The sequence below is a fragment of the Alligator sinensis genome, unplaced genomic scaffold (assembly GCF_000455745.1).
Source record: "Alligator sinensis unplaced genomic scaffold, ASM45574v1 scaffold337_1, whole genome shotgun sequence".
Taxonomy (NCBI): Eukaryota; Metazoa; Chordata; order Crocodylia; family Alligatoridae; genus Alligator; species Alligator sinensis.
In genome coordinates this window covers 1071839-1099586 of record NW_005841927.1, presented here as the reverse complement: position 1 = coordinate 1099586, position 27748 = coordinate 1071839, and the positions used below count along the sequence as shown (strand labels likewise).

Genomic DNA, 27748 nt, shown 5'->3' with positions numbered 1-27748 from the left:
GCTGCCTGACACACGCACCCCTCCCGGCGTGTCATTGCACGCGCTCGCGGCCCCGCGTCCTTACACGTCAGCTGTGCGCGCACACACACGCGCACCCCCCACACACACACACACTTACACGTCAACTGTGCACACGCACCCTCCTCAGGCTTCGTGTGTGGGCTGCTCCCGCACGCGTGTGCACCCCCCCTCCGCAGACTGTGCGTGTGTGCACGGCTGACATGCACGCGCACACCTCCTGCACATGCTTCACCTCCTCCTCGCTCGCGTGTCAGTTGCACACACGCACGCGCACCCTTCACGCACTTGTGTGTCGGCTTCACGCGTGCATGCTCTCACTTGCTTGTTGGCTACACACCCCACGTGCATGTGTACATCAGTTGCACACGCACGCACACCCCTGCGTCACACACTTGCATGTCAGCTGCACACGCAGACTTGCACGTCGACGCCACGTCAAGTTTTTTCTCTTTTATTTTTTTGTTTAAATATCCCCATTTTAAGCTGTCGCGTTGCAGGGGAGCGAGCGCTTGGATCAGGCCCCTGTAAATGTGCACGTATTTACACACGCAGGCGACACGGTCTGTTCACAACACCGTATGACGTGTTCAAGGAAAGCATTTGAGCAAATTGCTGTTGTGATGCTTGGGGCTTGGGTCTCTTCCCTTTAAACGTGTGTGCACGCACACACCCCTCTCCTTTTCAGACTTGGGTGTAGTCCAGATAAAAATCTTCAAATATCTCGCCCCGTTTTAATTCTTCGTACTAAACGGTTTACTCAGGTGACGCCATGTCTCCGTTCGCGATGCTGTATTACTCGTTTAAAAGAATTAAAACGTTGGAGCAGGCGGCTGCCATGGCTTGATTTCAAACCTTGCAGGGCAGAGCTTGGATCGCTTCCTTTTAAACGTGTTTCTCCCGTTCTCTCTCCTCAAGCTTGTACGTCGGCGCCATGTCAGGGTTGTTTTTTTTTTCCTTTAAATATCTTGCCCTGTTTTCATACTAACCTCCCTGCCCGGGTGATGCTGTCTGTCTGCCCCTGAAATTGTATTTCTACTTAAAGTAATTAAAGCGTGCGAGTAGGTTGCTGTTATGACTTGAGCTCACACCTTGCAAGGAAGTGCTTAGATCTGTTCCTCTTCGGTATGTTTACACACGCATGCACGCACACCCCTTCTTCTCCAGCCTATCTGTCAAGATTTCTTCTTTCAGTATCTCGACCATTTTCACTTTTCATACTAAGCTCTTTGTGCAGGTGACGCTCCCTGGTCGCAAGCTTGTATTCGTTTCTTTAAAGAATTGAAATGCTTAGAAAAGTGTGCCTGTTGCCTCTGCATGCTAAAGCCCTTTGATAGGCAAACTGCTGCAGCAGCGGGCTTTCCATGCTGTCAGGTGAGGGGCCAATTTCTTCCCTGATGCAGATTGGGGTAAAATAGATCTCTCTCAAGTGCAGTCTTGAACTAGAAACTTAACTAGGGGGTATTGTGATGTACGTGTACCGAGCGCAGGCCTGACATGACACAAGGCTGGAAGAAAAGGTACCGAGATGAAACAATGGACAAGCATGTTCTGATCCTGTACAAGCCAAGGCTTGTAATGTTGCATCTCTGACCGTGAACTTTATTTGAAATTGTAATGGACGACCTAATGTTATGAAGCTTTCTGTGTATATTATTTTAAATGCTCTGTTTGGCAGCAGCCATGATTTTACCAAGCGGGATTTGAAATCCTTTATGGGTGACATCTGAATGTCTTGTTGGAGGTGAATAAAAGTGCTGATGGTTTTTAAGCACAGGGATTGACTTAATGCTATTTAACAAAATGATACGGAGAGGAAATGTCGATCAGTCTCTATTCACACATTTCTTAATCTTGCCTTGTTCTTGTTTCCCCTCCCCCCTCCAGAATCCTTGACATTGAAGATGGTGAGTAGTCAGCCAAAGTACGACCTAATACGGGAGGTTGGTCGTGGCAGTTATGGTGTGGTGTACGAAGCAGTTGTCAGGAAGACCTCTGCACGGGTTGCGGTGAAAAAGATTCGGTGCCACGCTCCAGAGAACGTGGAACTAGCTCTGCGTGAGTTCTGGGCGCTGAGCAGCATCAAGAGTCAGCATCCAAATGTCATTCACCTGGAGGAGTGCATCTTGCAGAAAGATGGTATGGTGCAGAAGATGTCCCATGGGTCCAGTTCCTCCCTTTATTTACAGGTACGTCAAGCTGCAAGGACAATGGGAGCTATTTGTGGGTGCATGCAGCTGGGAGGAAAAGAGGTGGAAAAGTAGCAATCGCTTTCTTTTCCTTGCCGTATCCAGTACACGCACATCATAGCAGTGAGCTGCTTTCAGTTGCAACAGCGGAAACCATTTTTTCCTTATGATGCAGCAAATTGACTAGCCTATTAAAGAGAACACGCTCATCTAATGAACTTTTCTCTTGGTGCTTTGGGAGTTTATAATGAGTGTGTATTGTTTATAGATGCACTTAGCTGGGAGAGCGAGACTGGCAATGTAATGATGCCAACAGTTCTTTATGTATTTGCCTGTGATGTATTTATTAAACAAAATCCCCTAGATTTCAGAGTTAAAGGCATGCGGTTCCAACGGACTTTATGAACCCACACAGCAAAATTGCGTAGTCTTCTAATGATTTATGGGAATGAGCTCCAAATGAACACAAACCAGATACTAATTCCTGCATGTTTTGGGTAAAAAAAAAAAAAAAAAAGTCTATTCACAATTAGAGCTGCTGTGAACACTTAAGATGTGGCTCTGGGTTTCTGAACTCCAGCCACCCTTGCCAAGGGGAATAACCATCTTTGCTTAGGAAACCGTTCCTCAGAAATCCCACTATTAGAGTGCAAAGGAGCCAACACTTTATTTATGCTTAGAACCTTAAAAGTGTGTTATAAGGAAAAAAGGAAACGTGTTGAGGATATAAAAGACAACAGTAAGGAATTAGATAAGAGAGTCAATTGATATTTGTGTGTAAGCATCACCCTTCACAGTGGGAGCAGAATGTTTTTCTTTCCAAGCATTTACTTTGCGTCCTATGCCTTCATGTTAATACATTGTAATGACTTTTAACAATTGGAATCTGTGTCGACATAGTTGAATGCATCAGTCAAGAACCTTTTTCTGTCATTTTTGCATGCAATTAGGAGCCTCTTCACTAAATACTTTTATAATAGCTCTCTGTGGGGATTTAGGCCCCCTTGTGCTAGGTGCTTTGCAGACCTAGGAAAGAGATGATTCTTGTTTTGAGTTCATCATAGCAGTCATCTTTGTCCTAGATTCTGCAAAGGACAAGATCAAAAGGGACTGATCAAACACTTCACCTAATAGTCCTTACTCCAAAGGCCTTACAAACATGGAAGTAAATATCATGTAACTAGACTTCTAAAGAGGCTTGGGTAACTATGCTAACATGCTAAAATGGGGGAAATAAACATCTTATGCCATTGCAGAACTGGACAGCTGCAGTATTTAGGGGAAGGAAGGGGGTTGCTTTCTGAAGGAATGCTTTGGGGGCAGATCCTCAGCTGGTGTAAGTGAAAGTCAGTGAAGCTAAAACTTCATGCGTGTGTGTGTTGCTGGTGTCAGGCAGGACAGCAAGATTCTGGGATGAATGAAAGTTAAACGAAGGTGCTAAATCCTCTGAAGATTTGCTAGGGCTGTGCGGAAGGAAAAAGAGCGTCCTGTTTCCATGCACGGCTCGAGGGAGATCCCTTGCCAGTGCCAGAGTGCTTTGGTTCACTGTTATGATCCGTGTGTAAATGGTCAATATATAACTTGCACAACATTTGGATGTTGTGCTCAGTCATTGTCCTGCAGCTCTGTCTTGAACACAGCTGTGCCAGCAGTGACATGCTCAAATTGCTGTGAACTTAATCTTTAGGTGGAGAGCTTATCTTTTTGTTTCAGAAAGCTGTTTTCAGAGGCTGTGTTGGCACATGCCTTCATCTTTGAAAGAATAAACAAAGTATCCTTCCTCTAAATAAAATTCACATGATTGTAAACCCATAGACGACTTCCACAAATCACTGAAATGCTTAGTTTCTAGATTGCACTGAGAGCCACCTCGTATACAAACGGAAGAGGCAAAGGTGTAACTGTGGTTAACAAAACCTAATGGCTTATGCTGTAAGTTTTTCCTTTGACATGATTACTGGAAATTGTCAAAGGTATTGGTTCCATGTGTCCTGGAAAACATCAAGTTGATAATGATCCCTTGAAAAGAGTAGAAGTAGGAGTCCATTAATATATAGCTGCTTAGCTCATGTATATGAGTGCTTGGAGTTAGCAGATAGTATGTTATAGTTTATTTTTGCAGGTGGTGTGGGCAGTAGGTTTCATAAGTTGAGGACAGATGATCCCTGTCACAGTGCAGTGCTGCTTAGTGAAATATGTGTTTTCACGAAAGTTGTTAGTGGAAAGGGTGGGACTAGTTAAGCAGCGGGTGGAACACAGCCTGGCTGAAACAGATGGGAATGTTCATAGCCACTCATGCATCTTTCAAAATAGTGTTATCTGGGCTCTTAGTTGGGGCTTGAGCTCAATATACCCCACAGGCGAAGAAACAATAGGACTCTTAAACATTGGAGTGAGCAGATGATTGGGATTTCAATTTAAGCTTAAATGTATGTGAAATAAGTAAGAGAGAATTTAGTGCATATGCGCTGATGAGATTTGAAATCTCTCTTCCTCTGCAGCTTGTAGAGACCTCGCTAAAAGGAGAAATAGTCTTTGATCCCAGAAGCGCCTACTACCTTTGGTTCGTCATGGATTTCTGTGACGGAGGGGATATGAATGAGTACTTGCTGTCCCGAAAGCCCAGTCGTAAAACCAACACTAGTTTCATGCTTCAGCTGAGCAGTGCTCTGGCTTTCCTGCACAAAAATCAGATTATCCATCGCGATCTCAAACCTGACAATATACTAATATCACAGAGCAGGATGGATGCTAGCGATTTGGAACCCACTCTCAAAGTGGCTGATTTTGGATTAAGTAAAGTATGTTCGGCTTCGGGGCAGAACCCTGAAGAGCCAGTCAACGTAAATAAATGTTTTCTTTCAACCGCATGCGGGACTGACTTCTACATGGCACCAGAAGTCTGGGAAGGACACTACACTGCCAAAGCAGACATCTTTGCTCTGGGGATTATAATCTGGGCAATGCTGGAAAGGATCACCTTCATCGACACGGAGACGAAGAAAGAACTCCTGGGGAGCTACGTGAAGCAGGGGACAGAGATTGTGCCTGTTGGGGAGGCACTTCTAGAAAACCCCAAAATGGAACTGCTCATCCCTGTGAAGAAGAAGTCTATGAATGCTCGCATGAAACAGCTGATTAAGGAAATGCTGGCTGCCAACCCGCAGGACCGCCCTGATGCTTTTGAGCTAGAACTCCGATTAGTCAAAATTGCTTTTAAAGACAGCAGTTGGGACACGTGACCTCTGGAACGCTCATCTCTGCACACAGCTGCTGCTTTTTTTTTTTTTTTTTTTTTTTTAAACAAAGGTGCAAACCTTCTTGTGGCAGTAAAAAAAAAAAAAAAAAAAAAGATAAGAAAACGAAACAAACCTAAACTCAGCACTTCAGGGTTTAATTTCAACCAAACTGATTTTTTTCTTCTTTTTTTCCCATGAATTAAACTAAACTTGAGTTGGCCATCTCATTATAAATACACTTATATGTATATTCCCAAGATATTCTACCCAAGCGTAGGTGTCAAAATAATTCATGTAAGCTGTCCACAAAGAGGCCCGAGAGTTGCGCTTCTTTTGCTTTCCAGGAATACGTTATGGAATATTTCAGACATTCCAGTTTCGTATCGCAGTATTAGGAACTCCCGTGAACGAGGAGGTTTGCATGCTGGCAGTGCAAATCCTTGGGCTTTGTAAAGTAAATCTATGTATATATTTATGTATATGTGAGTGACCGAGCGTGTGCGTGTTGCATTCCATAGAGAAGATGCCACTTCTGTTTAAATTATTTGGTGTGGGTTTGGATGATTGGGATCTGCCGATTAAACTCAGTGAGGGAAATAAATGATAAGCATTCCTCCATATGTACTTGCCAGATGAATTTTTACATTTTTATTTTTATAGCCTATTATCATTTGGAAAAAGAAAGGGCCTAAAACTTGACTTCTTCAACAAAAAAAATGCAATTCAAAGGGATCAGCAAATTCAAAGGTGCTGTGATGTCTCTGAGCTTAGCACGGCCTAGTAAGGTTGCAGCCGAGGGAGTCAAATTACAAATGTATGCAATCATGTGCTAGCATGTTGCTTAGATCATTAATCATTCAGTTTTTGTTTTCTTTTAGGTAAGCGCACTCTATTAATCAGTTAAGCTACAGTTCCCTAACATGACTGCACCCTTGTATTTATACATCCCTACAGCCTAGAGCACTTACAGGAGGGTGACCTTGATTTGTGAAAATGTAGATACCTAACAGCAGACTCCAGCAGCTGAAATCGCTTTAAGGTTCTTCATAATCTGCTGAAACACAATCTTTCCTGTTAGTCTGATCTAGCTGATACCATTTGTATCAGCTCTTTCCTATCCTTGGCATTGATGCAATGTCTTTTCACTGGTTAGTGCTGTGGCGATAAAGGGATTATTATCTTCAGTGTTAAACACCTCCATTTTACAATATGGGTGAGATCTCAATACTTAATGTATGAATGAGATGTTGCAGCTTCAATCAAATCTTTTGTGCGGAAAACTGACCGACCTTTGGATTGCTCTGCTGCATAGGAGAGGTAGTGTTTTGTTCCTTATGACTTGGTTTTATTCTTTGTCCTGGATGGTAGGACACAACCCGTTGAACTAGTACAAGCCTTTTTATCCCTATGTTCGCAAAAACTGATCAATTCATATGTTAATGGAGAACTTTCCCAGACTTCCTAATGTTTTAGGGTAGACTTGAATTACTTGGCAGTATGATGAACGCTGACCAGCCCTGTGAATCATCGTATTTGTTTCCTCTAAGCTGATAATTGATGGATAAGACCTGAATTTTTATTCTGTTATCCAAAAAAGTCCTGCAATGAGTAGGCAAAACCTTACAAAATAGCACTGGAAGAATACCTTGGGGCCAGATATTAACGATCCTAGGGCCAACATTTAGGCTTTAAACAGGGTTGTGCAACACCAGGTTTGCAAATTCGAGAAGGTTTTCCACTGCAAATGACTTCTTGTTTGGTTTTAAACATTCCTTTGCAGTGTTGGCAACTCAGAGGTGGGGCCCTGGTGCTGTGGCATGAAACCCAGGAAGTGAAACTGCCCCTATACAGTGTTTACTTTCTCTAATAAATGAAATGGGAGAAAGTAAACAATTAGTACAGATAAAGAAAAGTGCAATTTGCCCCTCCAGGGATAATAGGGAAAGGGGGTGCAGAGCAGAGCAAGGGGTCATTTTGCTAAATACCTAGATATTTGTAAGAATCCAGATGTTGGCCTCATATCCCCTAATGGATAGAGCAGGGCTCTAGGAACTTTGGATTTTATTTTTTGACTTACTTGATCCCCTCTTGGTCAAGCGACCTAGCATCTGTGGTTTTCAAGTGGAAAATGGTTTCCTTTCCAAAGATATTTTCAATGTCTCGTTTCAAGATATCTAATGATGCTAGAAAAGCACAAGAGAATGTTTTTCAGGCACAATGCTCTGTCCTATTGAGAGGGCTCATCTAAAACTTCACTTGGTGTAAATGACTTAGTCCTAAGTGGTGTTTTGTGGAGTTGCACCAACTGAGGAGATCGCCCAGGGTTGTCTTGGGCAAACTCTTATCGATGTCACTTATCCCCTGCATGGAACTTATAGGAAAAGGTAGGACTGAAGTTAAACATGGACTCAAGCAGCAATCATGATTTTAAAAAACCTTTAAAAGTGGTGACCCATTCAGTTGAACATTTTCCACCTGAATTGGTCCACTTGAAGCCCCAGCTTGTTTTTGGAGACAAGGTGCTAGTTTAAGGAGGAACCCTGAGTGTCTGTGCCAGCATTCTGGTTTTAGTAACATCCCGGCATGTAACAGTTGCTTTTGACGATGAGGTAAGAATCATGGAACAATAAATACTGAGAGATTTTTAAAGATACCAAAAAAAGCAGGAATTGATAGTCTTCTCCCTAACCTACTCTAAAATATTAGTCTGTTTTGGAATAATAATACTTAGCACTTCCCTTCAAAGCGCTTTGAAAATCAATTTGATACTCGGAAGAGATTTAAAGGATAAACACCAAACCTGCTGCTTACCTGCAGTGCAGAAACTAATGGAAAGCGAGGGAGGTAACGAATCGCACAGTGAAGTTGATTTCCCAAAGTGTTTCTTTGCACTGATTGCCACTTTAAAGGGTGGGGGCTACCTGAAACCCTCCCTCGGTGCTTAGTCTTGATGTTGTGAAGCTGAGTGTCTCGTTGGTTAGCACTGAATGATAGTCCTTGATCTGTGTTTCTTGTTCTGATTTTTTGCTCGAGGGTTTTTTGGGGTTTTTTTTGGATCTCTGTAAAACCTTTAACTCAAGCTCTTGTAGCAGCTACAAAATTCACCAGCATGACACAAAGGTCAAGATAGTCATCAGCACTTCAGAAAGCAAATGGACTTTCAGAACTTTTTTTTTTTCTTTTAAAAATTGTAAAATATATTTTATGAAGAATTTATAAAAGGGGAAATGATTGTGTAATTTATTAAGTTCATGACTGTTTTGAAATAAAATCTGAATTTCAATGACACTTTTGGAGACTGAAGAGACATTTTTCTTTCTAGTCGGTGCCAGTTTGCTGTGTAGATAAGCCATCACAAGTGCTCCAGAGAGGCTTGTTTGCCTTCTGGTAACTTGCTTGTTGAAAAATGACAATCAAATGGTATGCAGGTTTCTTAGTCTATCTTCCTTGAGTGACATCAGTGCTTGTGGTAGATACTAGATTGTTCCTACAGCAGAGAGAAGTTGGAGACTGGCAACCATTCACATTTTTCTATCAGTTCTTCATTAGGTTGCTACACACTTGACAGAGAACAGGGACTGAATTGCCTTGAAGATAAAGAACTTGCTTGTTCACAACTTGAGGTGATCCATGTTCAGGCAGCCTCAGCTGAGGCCATTAACAAGGATCCAAATTGTGATGCTCTTTTGGGCATCCTGATGTTTTGATGTCACTAAACTGGACGGAGATTGCTAATGTGTTTTTTGTGTGCATCACTGAAACAGTGGGCCGGTGACAGCTTTTCGGTCTCTTCTGCCCTGGGCTCTGTTCCTAGCTCAGGTCGACTCTGTATCTTGTTACCAACACTACTAGGCTTTTTACTTTTGAAGAGCTCCTAGCAGGCCAAAACTTTTGAAGAGCTCCTCCTAGCTGTAGACAGGCCAAAACTCTCTTGCGAATTTTGCATCTCGCTGGGACAAGTGAACAACACACAGCTTTGTGCTGAACACACAGGGACAGTTATTTGTGCGGTGTATTGGGATAGTGAGATTTAATCCAGAAGATGCCAGTCAGTGTGTTTGGTGTATGCAACTCATCACCTCCCCCAGAAATGTCCTCTTGTAGCCCTATCCTTCATGCAGGAGGTGGCTGGAAGCAGTAAGGAGAAGTGCATCCGACACCGCAGCTGCTACATGCAGAGAAATACCATTTGTATCCAGCACAGAGTTCTAGGAGTATTATCCATGACTTCACAATTATTTTAGCTAAATAACAGTGATACAGACGGTGTCTGTCCTCCACTGCTGAATCTATTAGCCAAGGTAATTATAAAAGGGGAATAAGGTGTTACCTTTTCATTTAAAAGAGAAGTGATTTTTTTTTTAAAGGGAAAAGCCATATCAAAATCCCTTTTTTATTTAAAAAGAGTAAACTTTGAAATATCACTAAGCTGAAGGGAGAGTTAAGCTAAATGTAAATGATGGGATAAACCTGCACGTTTCCAACTATATTTGTGTATAATATAAAAATATGAGTTGGTGTTTTAGAACCAGATAATCTGTAGGATGAAACATCTCAGCCCACCAACTGGGCCTAATGAAGGGCACGGGTTTGATCAAATAACATGATGCCTGCTGCAGCGTGTGAAGATCTGACTCTGTCTCGCTTATATGGCTTTACTGGGCAGGGCTTGGCTGGGTGACACTGCTCTTCAGGGCAGGGGCTGTGAACTTGACTTGGTTTTTATTTGTTTGCTCTGTATTCATTTAAACAGTGTCTTCCCCTGCGTGCCAGCCAATCAGCGCTCTCGCTGAAATTGCAGCGTAATGACAGATGTTGCTTTGTGGTTAAGATAGCACTGAGGAAACCTACAGCAGCTTCGCCTGCCCCTTGGACTAGTGCCCTCTGTTTAAAGAAGACATTTATTTATATATATCCTTTTTCTTTCACAGGGATTGGCTGCTAGCGCAAGGTCAAGCTGAGCCTGTGCAGTCTGGAGAAGGGCGGTAGATAGGTGACTTTTGTACTGTTTTTCTGTTCTACTAGATAGCAGTGATTCTTCACGCAGTTGGGACTGGCTTAAATGTCTTGAACTGCAAAGTCAGAAGAAGGAAGAAAATAATAATGAACTGCCATTAGAGTCCAAAGGTGCTGTCTCAAAGTCAGCGAGCTACTGGCATTTAAGCATAAATCATTCTTAACAAGGCCCCACCGCTTGCAGGAGACGGCACTGAGCACCCACTGCTGTTTCTCGTTTCCTTTTCAGCCGTGCGGTTATGCAAAGTGCTCACTCTTCTTGAGTCTTTCTAGGTAAGGAAGAGGGATTTATTACACCTCTGTCAGCTGCAAAGTGTCTCTGTGCACCTGACATACTATAGCAATTACTTAAAGAATGAGAGAATCATAATGCCCTGCTCTTACAAAGCTCTGCATCCAGTTTGTGCATGTCTTGGATAAGAGGGCAGTTTTGCAAGTCCCTTTTTTTATAGATGGGGAAACTGAGGCCCAGAGAGTTGCAGTACCTTGTAGCTGACCTGCAGGCCAGTAGCAGCTCTGCAAACCAAAGCCTGGTCTCACATCCTAGTCAGCCATTAAGATGCAGTGCCCTGGACTGATTCTTAAGCTGCTTGCCCAACCCAAACAGAAGGTAACTGTATAAGGACTATATTAATCATAACATAGCTGTGCCAGCTCAGCTAACCCCTGGCTGTGATCCAGAGCTTGTGGTTGTTCCGGGGAGCGTGGCCACGAGATGGCGTGTTGTAACTGCGACAGGCTGCCGAGAGGTCTCTGTATTTAGGAAGCTGAACTATGCTTTCTCTGGATTCCCTTGGACATGGAAGTACTGCTTTTAGGATAATGGCGTAGCCCATGTGAGCTCTCTGCTGCCACTGCCAGTGCAGGCTGCTCCCAGCTGCTGTGATGGCTTATCAACATGGCCCCCGTCCAGAGAGAGCTCCACTGTCACCCATCCGACAGGTTTCACTTTCGACCCTGGATGAGAGCTTCCCATCATTAGTTGCTACTGCAGGTGCTTTGTAAAGCCAGGCTGTCCCTTCCCCTGTCCCCACAGGGGATGGGAGCACTTTGCCAGTGTGAGATGCTGTGTGTGATTGCATGCCTCTTTGCGATTCAGAGCACCTCTCACCTCGATCTTCTCATGGAGCAGATCCATCCTCCCCCTGCCCAAAGTGCCAAAGGCTTTCGGGTCTTCACCTGGAGCACCCCTTGGGTAACACCAGGACCTCTCCAAACCTAGGAATCGCCAGGTCAGATGCACCAACTGTCTTCTGGTGAGCCCAGCATGTGCATAGGCCCTGATCAGTGGACAGAAAAGAAAGCAACGGCAAGCATTTCACCTAGAAGCAGGTGGGTGTGTGGCTGGCTGTCCTGTTTTCAGTCGGATCTATTCCATACCTGATCGCTGGGGCATCCCGGTGCTCTGGAAACTCTGCAAGACCCTGGCTAAGGAGCTGGCACACGGTTCGGAGTTGTTCCCTCTTGCAGCGGGTAGGGTGCTGGAGAGCTCCCCATTGCTTGTACCTTGCAATTCCTACCCTGCCTCTGTAGCAGCTGTGGGCTATGTTGCTTCTTTCCTCCTAGCCCCTAGGCCTAGTACCTCTTCTTCCTGCAGCAGTCAGGCCCTTTCTTATGCCAGGGCCATCAGATGTGGAATTCCCCAGCAGAGGCTATATGGGACACTCAGAAGCTTTTCTTACCTGCCATCTGGCCCTGCTTAAAGTAGGCTTCGAAGACACGGAGGGGGGGTAAAAATACCCAAGATCTGCTTACATGGTAGCATCCCCCAGCCAGCACAGGTGGGGAATTAATTACAGGCCTGGATTGTGCTAGCAACTCATTGCTGCTGGTACAGCACATTGCTCTGACCTGAATTACATGCCTTTCAGCCTGGATTCCTCAGGGCTGCATTTCCAGGGCGTGATGCCTTGTGTTGGGTCGGGGTTGACCAGAGTTTTACGAAGAGATTACATTATGGACCTGTGCAGGATGGTTTGGATAGGGATGATCCTGCCTCAGGCAGGGGAATGGATTCAGTGACTTCCAGGGGTCCCTTCCAGCCCGTCTCCATGGTTCTTTGAAAATGTCAATTAAAATCTCTCTTGCAGGCACAAGCCTTTAAAGCAATTAGCTTGTGCTCTGCTATAGCTGCTAGCTGGCCAGGCAAAGAAACTTTCCAGCTGTCACATTTTAAATCAACAGGAAAAGATTGTGTAGCATATAGGAGATGGTTGCACCCCTTAGTTAAGTCTGTAGGTGGTTTTCGTCCAGAGGAGTCCTAACATCCTGCTTGGTTTCCAGCACTGAAGGCATGGAGATGGATGGCTGCTGCCCTCATTCCTTACAGTCATTAACAGTCCCTTCTTGCGTGAGCCTGGCTGTCTGCACCAAATTCCATTCTCCGGCCATCTCTTCTTTCCCTGCAGTCTCGATTGGATACGGAAGTCCTCAGTTCCTCTCCCAAGCGTGTGGAGTGTTGCCTTTCAAAGCTCTTCCTGCCTGCTCATCTGGGATCGATTAGAACCGCATGGCCTGTCCCCTGGGGATGGTGGTGGCTTTTCCACCCTTTATCCTTCTCAGTTCCAAGATGCTTTGGTTGTGGGGGGTGAGGCAGAGGTTATACGGATCAATGACACTAATCCCAAGCACTACGTCGCATCTCTGCTGTCCCAGCCACTCCAGAAACAGCACCTCTTAAGAGTAAGTCTTGGCTTCTGATTTGTTTTTGAACCTTTCTACTCTGTGTTGTCCCGCACTGCCCGAGAATGTTACCTTGGGGGCAGGGGGAGGAGATACAAGGTTCTCACGTGGTCTCAGGACTCCTGGAGCTGGGGATTGAAGGAAAACAACCAGTCTGAGAAACCAGCTCTGAGAGCAGGGGCTGGCGACACTCGGCTGTGTAGCCATCAGAGTAGCTTGGACTGTGCGCTGGGAGGGAGATGCAAGCTAGTGCTGCCGTCACCCGAAAGCTCTGCAGGCCACCTCCAGCAATGACCTTGCCCATGAGAAGCAGCTGCCTTCTGGTGAGCTGAGGCATCCCCTTGGTCTAGGTCTTTCCCAAGAGATGGGTCAGTTTACTGCTACTGAGACCCTGCGCCTGCTGGCAGGAGGGCCATTATCTTCTTTGTCTGTGGTTATAAGGTGTCTTGACAGCTGGTGGAGCGATTCGCCAAGCCCCTCAAGTGAGTCCTGATGAGAGGGGTGCATGGAGGAGGGCGAACGCAAGTGCCTGGCCAGGGTAGGAGGCTGGTCTAAATGGAGATGATCTTCCTGGAGCATCTCCCCCCACCCCTCCCAGGCAGTGCCCAGGCCACATCCCAGCAAGTGACCTGCAGGTGATGGTGCATCCAGCCACGCTGCCTTTGCTACACAAGGGCAGGAGCCCCAAATACTGCATTTCTGGGCATCTTGCTCTGTGCTGCTGAAAAGAGGCAAGTCTTTGGGGTTCAATTTAGCAGGGCAGGGGAAACAGCTGAACTCTGTCTCAGGCGGTGCTTTTCCTACCTGCTTGGGGAAGCTGGAGCTGGCTGGGCTGTTGCTAGCAGGAACAGCCCCAGGTCAGCCATTGTGGGGTAGGGTGCGTTAGGGTAGCCAGAGGGATTTGGGCTGACCTGGCAGTACTGAAGACTGCAGTTACATCTTTTTGGGCTTTTGGCTGGTTTCTGGTGTGAGCTGACTGGCAGGAAGGGAATGACAGGAGCCGTCCTGTGTGTGTCTGCGCGTGTGCATCTCCCAGGTGGAGGATAGCACCTGGCATTAGCAGGAACAACCCCCAGCTGATCAATGGGGGCTGAGCCAGTGCTGCCCTTACTCACCTCTGCTCTTCCCAGAAGAACTGGTTTGCTTCCACGGCTGCAAATGAGCTTACTGTAGTACGTGGTGACTCACGCTGCCCAGGGGCCCACGGGGCTAAATATAAGGATGTTTATTTTCAAAGCTGTTTTGTTCTTCCCCGTGTGACTTCCCCAACATTGCTGAGGTCACGGTGACTGCTATGGAGTCAGTTCCCCACTCCGTGGCCCCGCACCCCTTGCTCACTCCACGGGGGGAGAAGGGAGCTGTATGGGGCTGTGGGTGGCAGGGGAGAAGGCACCCGGCTTGCAGACCTCACGCTCAGGGTTGCAATAGCTCCCTGGGGTTTCTTCTGCAAGCTGGGATCCGCCCTGGCCACTGTGGCCCACGTGCTTTGCCCTTCCCCACCTCGCTGTGTGTCCCCCAGTTCTTGGCATGCTGCAGCTACTGCAGCCCCTTAGCACACACCTGTTCTGGTGCAAAAGGGGCTCCTGCGGGACGTGACCATGCCACACCTTTGCTGCAGCACAGACTCGCTTCCCTCCATTGTGGAAGTTGAGTTGGGCATGCAGCACCTAACCTTTTGCTGGGACAAGGCCAGCCAGGCCAAGAAAATCAGGAATACCTTTATCCCAGGGTAAGTTACCCATGGACATGTCTGCTAGTCAATCTAATCCCATCTGGACTGCAGCAATGGTCCAACTGGGATCAAAACTGGAGGGTTCTGGCTACAGGGTCTTGTCCCTCTGCTCAGGGTCAGACCGGCACCAGATTTGGGGTCTGGAAGGAATTCTGTCTCATGATCATATTGGTACAGACTGGTGGGGGGAGGTTGCCTTCCTCTGTAACGGGGGCACGGCCTCTGCTTGGGATCCCTTGAGTGTATGTTAACAACCTGTTATAGAAGCAGGGCACTGGCTGTCGTGGTCCCCCTGCTTTCCACAGGCCACCAGGCATGAGATGCAGACTGCCAGGGGGCACAGACAGCCTGGCTGCCCGGGTGCCAGGAGGCACGAGATGCTGCAGCTGGGCTCCAGGGGGCAAGGGGAAGTGAGCAGGAAGGGAGGGGATGAAACAGTTTCCCAGGGGCTGCCGTGCCATGCGCTGTACAAACAGAGCTGAGACGGGGCCTGCCCCAGAGGCACTTCCCTTTCAGGCAGGGGGCACAGCTAGGGAGCCCAGGGCGGGGGGGCCCAGGTCTCCTTTCCCCACTGCCAGGTCGGGGCCGCCTGGCTGCCTGATTCCTGGAATCCCTTCTCTGCCAGGCTGCAGGGACATGCCCATGGCCAGTTCCAGGTACCGGGTCCCTCTGGGGCGCCGTGACTCGGCCGGAAGGAACCGACGCTGCTGGGAAAAGGCAGTGGCCGAGTCTGGGCTCCACGCGCTGGATGGAACAAACAGCGCTCAGGACCAGAGCCAAGCTGGGCTTTCCATTGCGCTTTCCTTCCAGCCCTGCTCTCCCAGCTCGCGGGCTGGTGGGACTGCTTCCGGCAGTGGTTCTCACCCCACACCACTGGGAGGGTCCCGTGGGTCACCCTGCGGACCCAGGAGCTCTATGGAAACAGCCTGTGCGGGTGTGGGTGGGGGGTGGATTTACTGACACCCCCACCACTGAGCCCAACACAGCCCTGGGGGTTGTACGTGTCAAGGTGTAGCAGTGTGGGTGTGTACACCTTGCAGTGAGTAGGGGTGGGGTGGCTGAGCCTATTGGAGAGTAGGAACATCTGCATGTGTGGTGTGTGTTGCAGTGAGTGGGGATTACACACGTGTGTGTGTTGGTGAGTAGGGATGTGTATGTGTGTATAATGGTGAGTAGGGATGACATGCGTGCATGTGTGTTATGGTGAGTGGAGGGGTGTGCTATGGTGTTTGTGCGTGTGTTATGGCATGTAGGGATGTGTGTGCGCGTGTGTTATGGAGAGTCGGAGGGCAGTTACGGGATGTGTGCATGTGGGGTGAGTGCATGTGTGTTATAGCGCGTAGGGATGTGTGTGTGTTATGGTGAATGGGGGGTGTTATGGTGAGCGTGTGCATGTGTGTTATGGCACGTAGGGATGTGTGTGTGCACGTGTGTTATGGCGAGTGGAAGGGCTGTTAGGGCATGTGCAGAGTGTGTGCCTGTGTTAAGGCATGTAGGGATGTGTGTGTGCGCGTGTGTTATGGCGAGTGGAAGGGCTGTTACGGCATGTGCAGAGTGTGTGCCTGTGTTAAGGCATGTAGGGATGTGTGTGTTATGATGAGTGTGTGTGCGCATATGTTATGGCATGTAGGGATGTGTGTGTGTTATGGCGAGTGGTGGGGTGTGTTACAGTGAGTGTATGTCTGGGGTGAGTGTGTGTCCATGTGTTATGGCGTGGGTGGACAGTTCGACGCGGGTCCTGCCCTGGGGGCTCCGTGGCGTCTCTGCAAGCGGGGGGCGAAGCCTGGAGTTGCCGAAGGGCTGGGAGCAGAGCCCCTGGGCTCCCCGACCCCATCCCGGGTGCTGTGCCCAGTGCTTGGGGGCGTTTCCCCCGGGATCACCCTCCCTGCAGGCAGGGGAAAGGGCAGAGGTAAATATAGCCCTGGCGCTGGCTCCACATTCTCCTGCCGCTTCCTGCCATTTATAATCCTCCCCAGGAAGCAGCCAGGCCCAAACCTTCCTGCGGCTGGCGCAGAGCTGCCTGCCAGCGACCCTTCTGCTGCCGGGGGCCAAAGGCGCTGGGGCCTGTGTCTAGACGGGGGTGTCCTGACATCCCTGCACCGCCCTGGCCTGGGCAGTGCTGGCACAAGCTCCGGGCAGTGATCCTTAGCCACGACCGGAAGCTCGTGCAGGGGTTGGGGGCAGGACGGGCACTCGGGGCTGGAGTGTCTGGGGGTCTGGTTTGCTCCTGGAGGTGCGAGGGGAGGTGGGGTCTGGCCTGGGTGTCCATATAGGGGGCAAGGAGCCGGGAAGCTGCTGTTGGCCCCCAACCAGCCTCTGGCATGGCTCTTTCTCTGATACCAGCCCTGTGGCATCCCCTTTGTCTCCTCCATGGGGTGCCTGCGGCATAGACTGCCGGCCGGCCAGACCCCAGAAGCAGCAGCCAGGCCCCGTTCCTGAGGTCCGATCTGGTGCCAACTCTGACCTGAGCAGCACCCGGCAGCAGGGACCCGGAACCACCCCCCCGCCCCAGAGCACAGCAAGGGGTAGGCAGGAACATCCAGACCGAGCCCAGGTGGGAATCAGAGGGGGGAAACCAGAAACCAGTGCCCTTCAGCGGGTGCAGGATGGGACCCCACGTGTGTGTGTGACCGCCACCTGACAGCAGCAGGTAGAAACCCCAGTAGAGACCCAGCTGCAGCGTGCCTGGCGCTGTACGTGCAAAGAGGTCCCCGCTCAAAGGGTTTCCAGGTTTGACGGGCAAAGCAAGGCTTGTTCCTAGGGGTGGGGGGAGATGGGGTCTGCCCACACCAGAGCTGCCAGCTGGCAGCTCCCAGGCCCCAAGCCCAGGGCAGCAGTGGGTGCAGCCAGGCGCTTCCCGCAGTGGCAGAGGGCAGGAGAGACGTCAGGAGGGCTGGGCATAAAGGAGGGCACGGAGGGGAAGGAGCAGTGGGGCGCAGGAGGGGTTAATCCAGCTGCTGTGGGGCGTGTGGGGTTCAGGCCAGCTGCAGTGGGGAAGGGCAGGGGTTAACGCGGGCTGCCGTGGCAGGGAGGGGTGGCTGGGGGTGGAGAGTCCTGGCAGCTTATATCAGGCTGCTTCCCCAGCCTGCTGGGCTTGCCTGAGCTCCTGGCTGGGCAGCAACAGGAGCTAGGCTGGGAGCCCCTGCCCCTGGCTGGGACCAGGTGAGTGCATCCTCTGTCCAGCTCCAGCTGTGGGTCTCGGGGGCAGGTACTCCAGGCTGGGATCCGTGCCGGGGTGCTGGGCGGGACTGCTGGGGTGCCCCTGTTTGCTGCCCCCCCATGCTGGGGCTCTGGCTGGAGGCTGGCCCGGCTCCAGCCGGGGTGGGAGCTGCCCTGTGGTTAGGAGCCGTCTCTGCAGGGCGGGCGCCCGTCTGCCCGCAACCTGCTTATTTATAGTGCCGGGCCTGGAGTTCAGCGCCGCGCTTTTTATAGATGGCCTGGTGGCGGGGAGGCCCCGTGGGAGCACGGCGATGGGGTCAGACCTCCCGGGCGGCCGTGGGAAATGCCACAGAGGTCTGGTGGCCAGCACGCCCGTGCAGGGGCGGAGATGCGTGCTGCCTCCCGGGGCTGCTGTTTTTCTGGGGGTTGCTGAGCTCGTCTGAAGCTTCGCTGCCGTGCTGACCAGATCCAGGTCCAGGCTCTGGGAACCAGCTTTGCTCTCTCGGCGACTGGGCGTGCAGTGGGAGCGCGTGCTGGGCTCCCCACCAGGAGCGGGTGACACCGTCCCAGTCTGGCCTGGGCTCACAGGAGCCGCGTGTGGCTTGAGTGATGCGTGGAGAGGCCTCGGCTTGCGGTAGCAGCGTTGCGCAGGTAGCTGCTATCACCTTAAACCAGGCTTTCTGCCCGGACTTAGCTGGACAGAGTTGCATGGGACGTCGCACTTGAATTTTCACGGGATGCTTTTCTTCCTTGCTGTAGTGGGGCATGGGGGACTTTGTGCTAGGGGCTGTATGTGCAGAGCAAGGACCGCTTCTGCCCTCGGCACTTGGACCAAGTGTGAGCAGCTGAGGCAGGCAGGCGGACGGGGGCGCGGGAGGAAATCGGTGCTGCTCTGGATACAATTTCCAGATGTCCTTTTGCACAGGTCACAAGCCCTTGGGCCTGAGGGCTGGAGCTGCCCTTTGAGTTTTTCCCCTCTGGTTTTTCTGAACTGGCGGCTGGAAGAACTTGGGTTTCATGGGACTTTTCTGGTTTGCGGCTCCGACCAGCGCTGGGACAAACCCAGACCTAGACGCGCGACTGGAAAGGCCTGTTTTCCCAGCAGGTCCCATAGCAGCCAGAGCTGGGCTGGGTCTCTCCCTGCGGACTCACTCCCGGTCCCCCCCGGGCTGGAGTTTAATTCTTGCTCTTTCTTTGCACTCAGGACATCTCGGGGCTGGCAAGTCCCTACCTGGGAATGCCCTTTGTGCCCGGGAGAGCCGGCAGTTCAGGGGAGGTGGTCGGGGATCTTTGCCTCTGTGCCCACCTGAGCTGGGTATTTCCATGCCTGGCCATAGTCCCCTTCTGTGGGGGGGAGAGCTGCTAATCTCAGGCACGTGGGGGCTTTCTCGTGACAGGGAAGCTGGCTCTGATCTGCACGGGTGCAGGGTGGGGGGAGGCTGGAGGAAGCGGAGGGGTTGGTGCCGGACTCGGAGCCGGGTGGGTGATCTGATCCCAGGCGCCGCCAGCTGCCCTGTGCTTTCTGCTCCCGGGCATCGCTCGGCTTTGGGGCTGGGAGGGCTGGGCTGGGCTGCTGATATCCCGCAGGGCTGGGGGGAGACGTGCCCGGGACAGGAAAGCTGGTTAACCATTAGCTCCCGATGCACTGGGGGGGCTCTTCCAAGCCATTTGTGTTCAAGGAAACCATCTGTTCAGCCCTGTCAGCTTCCGCACCTGATTTACTGCCCCGGCCCCGCGGTGCCCCGGCCCCGGGCTCGGCCCCTCCTTTGTTCTCAGCCGCCCTCGCTGGGTGATCAATTAGAGCGTGATGAGGCTCATTTTGCCCAGGGGTCTCTTAAGCCCGTGGGGTCATGATGCCAGTGGTGACCTCGACTTGTACCTACCGTAAGCTCCCCCTTGCCCTCCCCAAGCCCAGTTTGTTGCTGGTCAGACGAGGCCTGGTTTGGATGGGACCCCTTACCCCAGTTTGGGGCTTTCCAGGAAGAGCCAGAGCACAGCTCTCCAGTCCTGCTAGATCCTAGATGGCCGGAGGGGGCTGGTTCGCGTGGACGTAGCACGTGGAGGCCTCCACGAGCCATGCACAGACCATCCTGCCCCCACAGAAGCAAAGGGGCAGGGATGGACGCAGGAGCGGACCCCCCGGGCCTTCCATCCCGTGCTGCACGCAGGCTGCCTTTTTAGGGGGATCTGGCATGGACGGGCCCCAAGAAGTCTAAACCACTACACCGCCTCCCTCCGCAAGGCCTGGAAAGAGGAAGCTGTGAGGGTCCTTCAGCTTGTGAGCAGCCACCTCCCTCCGTGGCCCCGTTGGGCTTTGTTCGGCAGCCACTGGGCTCGTAAAGATAAGGCGGCAACTCTCCTATTTTTTCCTGTCGCGGCTGCTCCGGGGCTGTCGGCCGCGGCCCAGGCGGGCTGCAGGATGCACCGCGCTTCCCTCTTCCTGCCCCAGCGGGTTGCACCTCAGGCCTGTCTAGAAAGTGGCTCCTTCCTCACCTCCCTGCTGCCCCGAGCCCCCTCCCAGGCGCCTGCTCTTCCTGAGGCCGCGCCTGGCCCTCCTCAGCCGTGGTTTTGTGCCAGAGCTTCACGGGGTGGAGAAGGAGCTGTAGCAACGGGGTCTTTCTTCAGTGCCCCTGGTAGCCCGGGCACGAGGACTTCCCTGGAAGCTGGCTGGCAAAATCTGTGCTTTTCTAGCAAGTGGCAACTGGGACGGGCTTGGCGGGACAGGGAAGTGGGGGCATCTGTGAGCGGGGACCCCGCTCTTAATTCAGAACAGGCAGGGTCTGCTTGTGGGTGCCCAGCTCAGGCTGTCGCGTGGAGCCGTGGCAGGGCAGGCGGAGGCCCGTGGGTGCAGACGTCCCCGGGAGTGCTGGCAAGGGGCACGAGCATCTCCCCTGCAAGCCGGAAACCTCCTGGCTCTCCTGGGAGGCATTTACCCCCTTTCCTTGCATACAATACGCCCCTGCAGAAGGCACGCACCTTGTTTTTGAAAGGCAGAATGAAGAAAAGCAGATCTTGCCTTGGAAATACTGGCCGGCAGCGGGAAGGGACTGAGCGGCAGCTTCAGCAGCGTGCCCGTGGGGAGAGACAGTAGAGCTAGGGAGCCCCAGCTCCCCGGCAAAAACAGAGGTTACTGTATTTCCTCACCTATAACATGCACCCCAGTGTCCAGCAGCTGGGGTTTGTGTCATGAGTGAAAGAATATGGTACTTTTCTAGCCAGGAGCCCAACAGCCATTGCCCCTTGCCCAAGAAGGGCACTCGCCCATCACTAACCCCCATCCCTCTTCTCTTCTTCTAGGTGAGGAGCTGAGCTGTCGGGACTCAGGCTCCATGCCCCGAGAGGACCTTGCCAGCTGCAGGCAGGGGTGGAGATCTGGTTAAGGGGCTCTGCCAGCCCGTGGACACGGGTGCCAGCGTGCTTCCCTGCCCCGGCTGGACTCGGAGACTGCTTAGATCCGGCTGGTGGACGACAAGCTGTGCCGGCACCTTGTGAGGAAGGCAGTGGGACTTACGGTGGGCTCTGGGCTCCTGCCATGGTGCCCTGAGCCTGCCCTGCTGCCAGCTGCCCCTTGTCGGGGCACGTGTCCCCGAGAGCCAAGGGGCCCGGTGCCATGAGGCCGGTATCGCCAGCCAGCGGGTTTTCCCCGCTGGGGCTGCTGACGCGGGGGCCAGAGTACCTGCGCCGGCAGGTGGAAGGGGACCGGGGCGCCCGCTCTCCCAGCGCTGTGGAGAGGCTGGAGGCCGACAAAGCCAAGTACGTCAAAACCCAGCAGGTCATTGAGAGCCGGCAGGAGCCCGTGCTGTGCAGCAGCACCCCCCGGCCATCCCCTCGCCCCCGGCGCCTCCTCATCTCGCACCAGTGCAACGAGCTGAGCGTGGAGCTGAGCTGGGACAGCCCCTGCCGCCCAGCGCCCCCGCAGTCCCCCGTGGCACGGCGTGGCGGCAGCAAGCGTGGGCTGAGGCCCGACTCGCTCGTCATCTACCGGCAGAAGCGAGACTGCACGGCGGGGAACAAGGAGAACGCCAAGGGCTATGGCCTGGTGCGGTGGCTGCTCCAGGGGCCCCTGAGGGACAAGTCCCCCACATCCCCCTCCTCTGGAGGCCTGGAAGAGGAGCCTCTGACCCTGGAGAGAGAAGAGACGGCCATGGCCTGGGTGCCCCTGGAGAAGGAGGTGGCTGGAGGGCAGAGCCCAGGAGGCAGCCTCTTTGCTCCTGGCACCAGCCCCATGGAGCAGGCGTCACCCAGCGCCCAGAGACACCTGTGCAGCTCCAGCCCCATGGAGCCGGCCTCAGCCCGTGCCCAGAGACCCCTGCCCAGCCCTGGCCTGGGACAGCCCCTGCCGGGGGCCAAGCCGGCGCTGGCCCTGCGCTGCTCCCTCCCACTCTCGGAAAAGGAGCGGTTCTTCAACTACTGCGGCTTGGACCGGGACCTGGTGGAGGGCCTGGGGGCAGAGCGCTTCGGGGCGGCGGGCTGGGACGTGGCCTCCTCCCTGCACCCGGGCAGCCGGGGCTCAGCTGGCTCGGGGTCCCAGGGCGCCCCGTCCCAGGGCAGCGGGGACGAGCCGGGCATGCGGCTCTGCTCCGCCATCTCCATCGTGGAGCGCAACGCCCGGGTGATCAAGTGGCTCTACGGCTGCCAGAGGGCCTGGGCGGCCGGCCGGGAGTCCACCGTGTGAGCGCGGAGATGGGCCAGGGCCCCGGCTGGGTCTGTGCCCAGGACATTGGGCTGTGGACTTGTGGCAGGATGGACTTGGGGAGGGGGAGATGTGAGCTGGTTCCTCCCTGCTGCCCTCCCCGGCACCGCGGGGTGTAGCGTCCCCGGCAGGGGCGACCCGCTGGCCCACATTGGGTTATAGAGGCGAGATGGGACCCAGGCGTCTCCGTGGCTGGTCCCAGCCGAAACCCCCTAGTTTCCCCTGACTGCCGCAGGCTGAGGTGCAGCCCTTGGATCTTCCCTGGAGCTGAGCTCTGCCCAGGCCTGGGGCTGGCAGGAGTTGGGGCCTCGTCCGTGGGTTCAGCGGGCACGATGCTGCCCCTTGAGAGCCGGCTCCGTCAGCTGCCACCTCCCTCCCAGGCTTTTCTCTGTGTTTTCTGGATCAGGAATAAAACCAGATGCACCTGGAGTCCCGCTGCCTGCGCTCTGGGCTGACGGGGGGCTGCTGCTGGGGGGTCGGGGGTGGGCAGGGCCAAGGGCATTGCGTGCACTGCTCCGGGCTGGGGGGAGCGCCTCCCTCTCTGAAGACCTGGCGCTGGGCGAAGGTGCCCCTTGGTTGGCAGGCCCGAGCCTGGCTCTCATCCCCAGTCCCTCTCCCAGGCTTGGCCAGGTGGAGCTGAGCTCCCCGGAGCAGCGCGCTGCTACCAGCCCGCACAGGTCCCAGGCAGCCGGGAGCCTGCCAAGAGCGCTGGGAGCGGGGAATTACTCATCTTCCCCTGCCCTGTGCCCTCCATCTCCAGGTGTGGGTGGCTCCCGCTCCCACCCTGCCCCGCTGGGTAGAACGGCTGCCTTTGATTTTGGCATCCGCGTGCTCTGCTCTTGCCAACCCCCTCCTCCGTGTCCTTCAGCTGCCTCCATGAGGGGCCACAGAGAGCCAGAGCCTCAGGCAGGCCGATGCCTCTTGGGGTCTCCCCGACCCCCCAGCTGGGAGAAGCCAGGCCCCAGGGATGCTTCCCTCGAAGAGCCGAGCTCTGCCCCTCCAAGCCCTGGCCCGGGGGCCCTCCTTTCCCACGGCAGCACTCAAAGCAGAGGGAGGTGGTGTGGTGCATTGGCAGGGATTTTTGGGAAGCAATGGGGAAACCAAGTCCTAGAACAAGCCCCTTCTTGCCCCAGCCGGGGGCAGGTGCTAGCAGCCTGGGAGCCCAGATCCTGCATCTCCCCCCAGCTGCTGCAGGGAGGAGGAGGTGGCCGGAAGGGAGCCCGGGAGAGGGTCCGAGACCCCGGTGTGCCAGGGGCCACGTTCGTGATAGCACCAGCTGGAGCTTTGCTAGCCCCGACGGGCCTCGTGTATCCAGCCCAAACCCTTCAGAGCTGGAAAATGCCAGCAAACGTTACCGGAGGTGGCTGGACCAGGAGCATTTCTCCCCCTCAGCCAAGCAGGGCACGTGAAACCCTCAAAAGGGAACCACACGCTGTTGGCACTAGCAGGTGTGCAGGCTCCTACGCAGCATTTGCACACCAAGCTCGGAGAGCTCCGGGAGGAACCCAGGGCGTCCGACCCGTCCTGCCCCGGGCGTGCGCAGTTCTTTGCAATTGAATCGCTCTTGTATTTTCTGCCGCCACCAAAAAACCAGTGGAAGCCACGAGCTGGCATTTTCCAAAGGGGGCGGTGGCATCTGAGGAGGCTGAGGACCACTCGTGCATAAACTCGGGGCATTTGGTTAATGATGGTGATACCCTAGGTTTTCCTCCAGCACCGTGGAAGTGCTGGCAGCCGGTGGCTGTCTCTGGTGCACACGTCAAGGTGGGAGGGAGATGGGGCTGCAGCAGAGGTGCTGGAGGTCGTCTTCACAGAGCTCGGGGAGGGGAGTTTGGGGGTCTGTGGCCTTCTGCAGTCAGCACGGGGACCACCTATGTCCGAAGCGTGTTGTACACGCTGCCCTTGGTCTGCCAGGCGGGCAGGGGCCAACTGACCCCGTGCCAGAGCTTCTGTCGACGCTCTAGTGCCCGCAGCTGCTGCCTCCCTGCGGACTGAGCTGAGAGCGCCGAGCTCGTCTCGGGTCGGGGGGAAGGAGACCAGCTTCTTAGCGGCGTGAAACCGCTGATGCCTCTGGTGGGCCCGGCCTGGGGGTCCCAGCCCCTGGGCACCCACAACGTGATGCTGGGGCCTTTGCTTTTCCCTTGCACCGCCCCTACCCGGGGCTCTGCCTGCCTGGGCTTGAGTTCCCTGCCAACCTGTCTGCAAGGCCATAAAAGAGCAGCACCACCTGCACAAGCAGGTGCCTTTGCTGCAGCGCGGGAGAGCGGGGCGTCACGCCCAGCCCGCACGGTGCGAGAAGGGCCCCTTGGAGCCGGCCCCGATAGTGGGACCGTCCGCGTTTCTAGAGAGGACACAGAGCCGCCACAACTCACCGCAAAAGGACAGTGTCAGTGTTAAACAACCACAGCAGCAGGGACGCGGCCTGCCCTGCCCTGCCCTGCCCGCCTGGCAGAGCACAAGGCAAGCCCTGTTGGCGCGCGGAGGGAGCTTGGAGCTGCACAAATACAGGGTCGTGCTCGGGGAGTCACCCGGGGTCTGTCCGGCACTGGTGACCCTGGGGACATCCCCCTTGGAGGGGGCAGGGTCCCAGCACCCATCAGCACCCGCTGGAGCTCTCGCTTCCAGTGCGGTGCCGGAGCGAAGCCCAGCTCCTGTGACACGAGTCTTTAAAGTGTGCCCAGGGCCTCGGTTCTGGGGTGACCTACTCGAGACGGCTGGTAAAGGGGGCTGGCTCTGGAAACCTGGTCCCTGTAACGATCCCCTCTCCCCGTCTCACGGCGGGTGAGATTCCCACAGGAGCGAGAGCCCCGCCAGCAGGGAGAGGAGCTGGCTGGGGTCAGGCTCCGCGTCTCCCACCCCAGGGGCACGACCCGGGCACCACACCGTGGGACACTGGCAGGGGGATACTCTCGGTCTCTCCTGCCCATTCAGGGTCGAGCCGTGAGAGGTTTCTCCCGCCCGGACTGCAGCCCTCGCCGGCTGCGCCCATCCTCCCTGCTTTGCAAAGCCCCTGCAGAGGGTTGCAGGCTGCCATGTCCTAGCGGGGAGGAGACCCCGGCATCCCAGTGCCTTGTTCAAACGGTGATGCTGCCAATACAGTGCCGAGGACGGGGAAGGGAAGGTGGTCGAGCCTGGGAGACGATGCCGCTCTCATTTCCAGGGTCGGGGGAGCAGCTACCTGATGCTGGATGGTCCTGTCCCAGCCCCGCAGCTCCCGGGGGCAGTCTGGGAGTGGGGGGAAGAGGAGACCTGCCCCTGGCAGTGCCGTGGGAGTCTTTGCAGGGGCTGTCCATCGGCTGGGCCTTCTCCCCTAGTTGCTCTTGGAGGGGGTTTTATTCCGGATCTCGGCCAGCTTGCTGGCCAGGAGGCCCCAGCGGAACGGCCCCTCCTCCGCATCCCGGAGGTCACTGCCATTGCTGGGGTAGGTGGCCTCGTCGCTCAGGGCTTCTCCGGCCGCCCCAGTGGCATCCTCACCCACGGGCTTGCTGTACTCGGGCTGCGCGCCCTTCTTGTCCAGCACGGTGGTCTGCTGCCATTTGGTGGCGAAGATGTCCCAGAAGCCGGAGGCCTTCCTCTCGGACGGTGGCAGCTCTGCCGGCTTGGCTGCCAGGGGGCTGGAAGCGAGGGACGGGGTTTAGGGTCGGGTCGGGGCAGGGCAGCCTCTCCGCACACACAGGGGAGGAAGATCCCAGACAGCGCACGTGGCAGGGCGCTGGCTCTGAGCAGGGCGAGGGGAGCGTGTCCTGGAGGACAGGACCGCAGCAAGCCTGGGAAAGGCACCTTGCCGGCATCCAGGGCTGTTGCAGGCTTGGGTTTCCAATGAGCCCTCGCCCCGATACCCCACCGCCCCTCTGCCTCCAGAGACACCCCTCCAGCACGGCAGGGCTCAGCTTACTGGTCAGCGCAGGGCTCGGGCGTCAGCAGCTGGTGCTCATCCTCCCTGTTGAAGAGCGACGAGAAGGTCCTCCAGCTCTTGGCGCTGGCTCCCTGGACCTGTGGGCAGGACAGCGGGGTGGGAAGCTGCCATCGGCAAAGCTCCCACCCGCAACCCGGCTCCCTGTGCGTGGAGCTGGCACCGAGCACCCCTGGGGCAGCTGGCAGGAGCCGTGGGGCAGGAGCCCTCAGCAAGCCCCTGGGTTCATACAGCGCCTTGCACCCTGGCTCTTCAGGGCTACGCGGCACTTCTATATTCGCTGGCGCGCCCACCCCAGTGGCAGGGCCCCGGGAGCTGGGGGTATAGAGAGACTCGTCACCTGCATTTGCCTTCTCCCCCCAGCCACCACCCTCCTGCCCCGTGGGGCTCTGCCCTGGCCGCAGGGCCTTGGCCCTCTCCTGCGGGAGGGAGCTGGTTCCTTTAAGATCCCTTCTTCCGCCAGGTGCCCGAAGAAGGGACCACACCTGCCGGCGCTAATGGAGGGGAGTGGAAGAGCCTGGGTCTGGGCAGGATGACCTGCCATTGCTGTATCCCCACTGACTGCTCTGTTAATGCCCCCGGGTAGGTGCCTTCGTCTCCTGGCACTGCCCTGAGCCCTGCCTGCCGCTCTACAGTTGGAAGACAGGGGCTTGCATGGAGCATCCCATCCCTAGTGGGGACAGAGCCCAAGCCGCCGTGGTGCCAGGTAAGGCTGATGCTGTCTGTGCCCCCGGCCTGCATCTGGCCTCCTCTGGCTGTTGCACTGTGGCAGGGAGCTTCCCGGGCGGATCCATCTCAATAGAGATGTCTGCAAAGCTTCACCCAGACCGGGGGTAACTGGCGCCGGGTCCGGGAGCTCTTGGGCTGGGGGGCGCGTGTGATGGGAGCCCTTACCCTCCGTGCCAGCTGGGCCACGGGGTTTGCTCCGGCCTCCGTCAAAACCGGGGCCTCGGCCGTTTCCACCAGCTCGGGGTTGTCGCTCTGGAACAGAAAGGCACTGTCGGCTGTGGGGCCGCGGGGACGGGGTGGGAGCACCGGGGCTTCAGGGGCAGAGTCTCATCACCCCTGCAAGCATCTCCTCGTTGCCACCCACTGGCTGCCCCTTCG

The 27748-nt window shown here is 54.5% G+C and overlaps 3 protein-coding genes across 6 annotated transcripts in view; 2 read left to right on the top strand and 1 right to left on the bottom strand.

The window, feature by feature from the left end:
• The first annotated feature begins 1909 nt into the window (after positions 1-1909).
• Positions 1910-8801, top strand: PDIK1L (PDLIM1 interacting kinase 1 like). The gene is made up of 2 exons (XM_006019257.3): positions 1910-2207; positions 4709-8801. Exons 1-2 carry the CDS (start codon positions 1923-1925, stop codon positions 5447-5449), a joined length of 1026 nt encoding a protein of 341 aa, XP_006019319.1. The 5' UTR covers positions 1910-1922; the 3' UTR covers positions 5450-8801.
• A 4086-nt stretch (positions 8802-12887) lies between these two features.
• On the top strand, positions 12888-23157 carry FAM110D (family with sequence similarity 110 member D). Of its 4 annotated transcripts, none has more exons than XM_025198718.1 (3): positions 17866-18038; positions 18502-18686; positions 21333-23157. In XM_025198718.1, exon 3 carries the CDS (start codon positions 21646-21648, stop codon positions 22708-22710), a length of 1065 nt encoding a protein of 354 aa, XP_025054503.1. In that variant the 5' UTR covers positions 17866-18038; positions 18502-18686; positions 21333-21645; the 3' UTR covers positions 22711-23157. The 4 variants fall into 4 exon arrangements, with proteins under 4 accessions (XP_025054505.1, XP_025054503.1, XP_006019440.1 ...); XM_025198719.1 differs by lacking the exon at positions 17866-18038 and adding an exon at positions 19240-19919 and having other exon boundaries at positions 18069-18686; XM_025198720.1 differs by lacking the exons at positions 17866-18038; positions 18502-18686 and adding an exon at positions 12888-13144.
• Positions 23158-25120: 1963 nt separating this feature from the next.
• The window catches only part of CUNH1orf232 (chromosome unknown C1orf232 homolog), a 3382-nt gene continuing 754 nt past the window's right edge, over positions 25121-27748 (bottom strand). The window contains exons 2-4 of the mRNA XM_025198737.1: positions 27536-27622; positions 26624-26721; positions 25121-26342 (exon numbers count right to left, since the gene is read on the bottom strand). Coding sequence (XP_025054522.1) covers positions 26039-26342; positions 26624-26721; positions 27536-27622 — 489 coding nt within the window. The 3' untranslated portion in view covers positions 25121-26038. The remainder of the gene's footprint in view (positions 26343-26623; positions 26722-27535; positions 27623-27748) is intronic.

Excerpts from the sequence above, each read along its gene's own strand:
- PDIK1L (XM_006019257.3), top strand. The coding sequence starts at position 1,923 with ATGGTGAGTAGTCAGCCAAAGTACGACCTAATACGGGAGGTTGGTCGT. Across the intron at positions 2,208-4,708 it reads GTTCCTCCCTTTATTTACAG|CTTGTAGAGACCTCGCTAAA; the intron begins GTACGTCAAGCT and ends CTTCCTCTGCAG.
- FAM110D (XM_025198720.1), top strand. The coding sequence starts at position 21,646 with ATGAGGCCGGTATCGCCAGCCAGCGGGTTTTCCCCGCTGGGGCTGCTG.